General features: G+C 32.7%; 1 protein-coding gene across 5 annotated transcripts; it reads left to right on the top strand.

Annotated features, from left to right (window-relative positions):
- LOC104750103 (SNF1-related protein kinase regulatory subunit beta-3) lies at positions 180 to 2,306 on the top strand. 5 transcript variants are annotated; one of them, XM_010471847.2, is made up of 4 exons: positions 181 to 371; positions 648 to 711; positions 1,490 to 1,553; positions 1,655 to 2,306. In XM_010471847.2, exons 3-4 carry the CDS (start codon positions 1,527 to 1,529, stop codon positions 1,970 to 1,972), a joined length of 345 nt encoding a protein of 114 aa, XP_010470149.1. In that variant the 5' UTR covers positions 181 to 371; positions 648 to 711; positions 1,490 to 1,526; the 3' UTR covers positions 1,973 to 2,306. The 5 variants fall into 5 exon arrangements, with proteins under 5 accessions (XP_019093461.1, XP_010470149.1, XP_010470152.1 ...); XM_010471850.2 differs by having other exon boundaries at positions 181 to 384; XM_010471846.2 differs by having other exon boundaries at positions 183 to 371; positions 1,502 to 1,553; positions 1,655 to 2,282.

The following is a 5,524-nucleotide window of genomic DNA, read 5'->3' as shown; positions in this document are numbered from 1 at the left end:
GAAATTTTTAGCTGGATTAATTAAAGAATCCATTAACAAATAATAATCTAATAAAATTGAAAATTCATTGGGATTTCTCCTTAATTGTAACTTTTTTTTTTACATAACTCTTACTTAAGCCAATGGGAATTTAAAAAGAAAGTTAAAAGTTTAGTTTAGTTTCTCTGTGAAAAGAAAAAAAGAAAATGTTTTCTTAGGGATAGCAAAGATTTATTTACGCCAATAAGCAAAAAAAAAACAAAAGCTGATGCTTGTCGCACTTGTGTTCGTTGAGAGTCTTAGGCATCAGGACGAACCCAAATCTTCTTCTTCTTCTCGGAGCTGTATATAACAATTCAATCATTTGAGCTAATCTAATATCTTAGATTTAAGTACGAAAACAGAGTAACCCCTTCTTCTCTTCTCTAAATTCCGTTTCGTCTCCTTCGTTTTTCCCAATTTCTCTGTTTGATTTTATACGAAATTTTCTGTTAATATCGAAGTTTTATTGAATACCCATGATTCAAAATTTCATCTTTTATGCGATTGATTCCTCAATTTGATGTTCCTGTGATTTCTAGGGTTTTTTTTTTTTTTTTTTTTTTGGTGTGAATTGGGGTGTTCTTATGTAATGATTTTTATGGGTCCTTAATTGATGATTGTTTCAGGTATTGTTTTAAGGATTTTTATAAAACTTCCATTGCAAATTGAAAGGACTTAGCTTCCAAAAGGGTGAGTTATGTGTAATCCAAAGATCACTTTTTTTTTTACCTTTAATTTTTAGTTGTTCTGTTTCAGTTTGTCTAATTTGGTTGCTTAGTTTGTGTATTCATCAGATTTTGTTAGTATAGTTCTTTCTTTATCTTGGGATTGATATCTTCCAGTTGATTTGTGGGATTATCTGGGTTCAGTATTTAGACTTCAAATCTCAGGATACTCGTTTCATGGTTCTGTCTTGGAAATGTTAGTGATTGATATGTTTTCAATGTAGGAACGATGCGGTTTTTTCTTGTAGGTTTAAACAGTCTCTAGCTAAGATATTATTCCTATGATGTGTGTTGGTACATTCGTAAGATGAAACCGTTCTTATAATCGTTGGATTCCGTATGTTATATGTCAGTATACATAGAGAGGATGTACATGGCAATAACAATTTAGTTTGTGTCTTCCAACTGGACTCTGTTTGTGATAATGATCAAATATGTTTCATTTCCAACTCTTGTGGTCCATTAATTCTTGAATCTTTGGTCCAGCTTTAGTACTTTCTTCCAATCAAATACGCCAAAGAAAGTGATGTACATTCTTTGGTCCAACATTCTTAAAATTGTCCGAGTCTTTGGATCCTTAGGTTTAGAATTTCCTTGAATAGAATTTAACAATTATACAAAGTCTTACACTTCCCACAAATAAGAGTTTGCATCATTGTGGATTGCATTTCTGTTTTGATGTTTTATCAAGTTGCAAGGTTCGAACAAATTCACCTACACTATCTATGATGGTTTATGATTAGATTTTGTTTCAGGCAGTAAGTGGCAATCTTTTTCAAGATGAACAGCCAAAATCCTGATGATCATGTAAGCCAGCTAGAATCTTATTTTCTTGAGCCGACAAACCGAATAATTTCTAGTCTCCATCGCTTGAACTTTCATTCTTCTATTTTATTTCTCAAACATAGGAGGACACAACGGTTGTGGGATTTGAGGTACCTCTATCACCGGTTTCAAGTTACAACAATGTGTATTCTGCAGCAGAAGATGAGACAAGAGATCCTCCAGCTGTACCGCCACATCTTCAACACTCTCAGTTAGGCAATCCAGGTAGCATGGAACTGGCTTCTGCGCCACAGAATGTCATCCTGAACCATCTCTATATCGAAAACCGAAACTCCCCAAGATCTGTTGTAGCACTTGGTTTCTCGCATCGGTTCAGATCTAAGTTTGTCACTGTGGTGATTTACAAGCCAGTCCAAAGAAGAGGGAACGCCAGTGTTTGAATGATGATATGATGAATGCCTCCTTTGAAATAGTGTTGGGATCTTTTGCTGCTTTGTGGGTTTTTTAATTTGGTCTACAAAACTAGCTGGTCTAGACTAAATTTTCATATTCTCTTAACCGATTCGGTTTAGACGGTTTCTAGGTTATTTGATTGAAATCATCTTGGTTCGAAGTTGATACTGCATTTTTTAGGGCCAAAAAAAGCTGATGGACTTGGGCATTGTATGTTTGTAATAACTCCCTTAGATTGGGTTGGTCAACTGAGGTCATGTATCTCTTATTGAAGCTGTGTAGTATTCAGTTAGTGTTTACTCATATATAAATGTTCCATAAGGTACTTAAATCTTACAAGTTACAACAATCATAAACTATTTAAAACTCTACTTTAGAATTTTTGGTCAAAAAAAAAAACTCTATTTAAAAATATGTTCTAATGATGTTACAAACGTTTAAAAAGTACTATTTTAAGATCATGATAACTTTTTTTCTTTTCTGAAACAATATAATGATACTTTAATACTTTATATACAAAAATAAAAACTAAAATTTTAACAAATGATCAAGCATATTATATAATGAGTTAAAACACTGAAAACACAAAACAATGTAATTCAAGAGAAGATAAATTGGATGCAAACTGAAATTGTTTACCTGATAATTTTTAACTGTATTTCGACGAAATAATTTGTGCCCAAAGAAACCATAACTTAAAAGTTAAACCAAATTCGAAGATATAAGAAAAGAAATTCAAAATTTAACAAATAAATTAAAGGAAAAAAAAAGCTAAATACAAGGTAAAAGATTAAGAGATTTGTATTTTTTTTTCTTAAATTTTAAATATCCTAACTAAAAGAGGATCTATAAATTGATACATAAAATGGAAACATTATGAGTTTTTGACATTTTGTTTTATATACTGGCACTGGATTATAGGTCCGAAACTACCAAAAAAAATTTGTCACCCAATAACTTATTTTGATTGGTGCATCATAAACCATTTTGCCACTTTAGTTATTTTGTCCTAATATAAAAAAAGTTAAATATTTTTTCTTTCTCAATCAACAAGAAGAACTCTCAAATCTATAATCAATTTATTTTTCATTATCCAGATCAATTTTACGAGAAACATGACAAACAAATCTCCAAAAAAAAAAGTGATAGTTGGTGAAGTCTGAGGAGTGAGTGCGGTTGGAAACAGAGATAAATATGAATCATGTCATATAATCTTCTATAGATATTGTTAGATTTGAAGGATTTGGTTCTTGAAGTGGTGGTCATGGATGAACAAATGTAGGGTTTTTGGCTGGAGAAGAGAGAGATGAAAAGAGAGAGACGAAGAAAAGGGAGGTAAAAGGTATATGTATTTTTTTCTGACAGAAGAAAATGAATTCGGGTATACCCGAAATTATCCTAACCCAAAAGCATTTGATCCAAACCCGATCTGATATTATAAAATACCCCATCGGGTTTTATGTCTCTATACCCGAAAATCCGAAAACCCAAAAACTCAAATATCCGAACCTGAATCCGATTGGATATATGAATGCCCAGGACTATTTTCTGGCCTGCCAAGAGTTTATTTAGGGAGTGTCTAAATCTACTTTTGTAAATTCGGTCTGATTTGTCATAGCACTAGACTATAAAATCCAAGTGATTCTTGAACAGGAGTTTGACTCACAAAGAGAGGGCAAACCAAATTTCCGACCATATTATCAGAACTGAAATTAAGCCACACTTATTTTCTAAAACAAAATTGTACAATAACTATGATTTACTACTATAGTTGGATACTTGGATTCCCTAGCTATTTTTGGTATAGCTATAGGGTTGTACAATGTTATTATGGGGTATGAGGTAAAAGCCTTGTTTTAAAAATTGGCCTCCGCGGCTGAGTAATCGCCGGAAAAGCGTTCGGCGGCACCCATCCGCCGCGATTTCACTATATTCGATCGAAAAATCGGATCTGGGAAAAGCTCACCTTTTTTAAAAAAAATTCAGTCAAAAATCGATAGTTTATGATTAGATATGTAGATTTTGGGTATAAATATACTGAAAATCGAACAAAAATTGACTAAGAAAACGAAAAAAAATCAAGATAGTTCATGTTTTAGGGTTGTCTGCGCAGTCCAAAGGAAGAAAAAGAAGATAAAATACCTATTCTACCCTCGATTAAAAATGAATGATTAAAAAACTGTGGCTACGTTTTGAACCCGAGACACAGGACACACTTTCAATCAACATAGACCACTGCACTAATGAACTTATCTGTAACTTTTGTCAAAATATGAGATATATATCTAGTAGAATCAGATATAAGCCCTAAAACTACTCCCCGGATAATTCATATGTAATCCCAGATTAATAGATTAATTGCTAGGCCCATCTCGACCACCCGACTAGCGCCTAGAGATTTTTAAAACATGGAGTAAAAGTAAAAAATAACTATCTTTATCAAAAGGAGAAAAAAAAAAGTTTCTTAACCAGCTTACGGAATAGATAATGCTACAATATTAATATATATCGCTATCAAATCATACACAGTAGGTCCATAATCTTACTTTTTAACTCATGTGAGTCTTTTTTAATTCAATAATTTTGGTTATGCTCCTTATCTTTTTTTTTTCCCCCACTAAATCCTAACTTTTGTAATCTTATGCTAGCTTTTGTTCTTTGTTCAACAAGTATATTTTCAGAAATTTGGACTCAGAAATTTGGCAGCCACATTGTGGCATTATATCTTGGACACCTTTAAAAACTGACACACTGAAATTACTCGATATAGTTTAACTTTTTCATATGGGATGTTTTTTTGTTATCTATATACTTTGTAGTTTTCATTTGTTTTAAGTTAGAAGGAAAAGAAAAATACAAAAAGTGTCTTTCATTTGATTTGTTGACACTGAACAGCCAATGAGGATTTGAAACGTTTGTATGTAATTAGTACTCATAGTTGGCTGGCTGACTCTGTGAATCGACATGATTTGTGCTTCTCTCATTATGACTTTCCATTAGTACAATTTCTTTTCGGCGCATCAACGCATTTGACATTTATATTAATCGTTTTTTTCATTCTTTCTTTTTGTGTAGTCTTTTTAATTCCAAATAAATAACTCTCTCTCGTCGAGTTTGGTGATGAGGTAAAATCCAATATCAGACGAAAAAGCAATAGTTTTATTCCATTATTTTTTTTGTTAAAAATATAATATATTCCATTGTTGTATTTGACAAAACAAGATAGGAGAAAGAGAGTGGTTTATACCCAAAAAGAAAAAAAAAATGAAATATAGAGAAGAAGAGTGAATGAGGGGGACCAGATTGGGGTGATAGAGTTGGTCCATGGCTCTGACCATGAGCCCATTGATCACGTGGCAAGGAGTGTCTTACTGGTGCACTTTTATGAAGCAACCATGAGTGTCACGTGAGATACCATTGGGGCTATTGGTCGACCTCACCTCATTGGAGCCATGTCATTATACTTCTGTCTAGTTTTCTCTTAATTAAAAGTGGTTTATTTGGGTCGGAGAAATATCAATAAGCGTGAACTCCGGGAA

This window comes from Camelina sativa, chromosome 16 (assembly GCF_000633955.1).
Source record: "Camelina sativa cultivar DH55 chromosome 16, Cs, whole genome shotgun sequence".
Classification (NCBI taxonomy): Eukaryota; Viridiplantae; Streptophyta; class Magnoliopsida; order Brassicales; family Brassicaceae; genus Camelina; species Camelina sativa.
Note: the sequence above shows the minus strand (reverse complement) of the source record. Positions and strands in the feature narration are given on the sequence as shown.

Bases quoted from the DNA above. Each gene is read 5' to 3' on its own strand.
- LOC104750103 (XM_019237916.1), top strand. From the start codon at position 1,527: ATGAACAGCCAAAATCCTGATGATCAT. The intron at 1,554-1,654 runs GTAAGCCAGCTA...TCTCAAACATAG, and splicing joins GCCAAAATCCTGATGATCAT to GAGGACACAACGGTTGTGGG.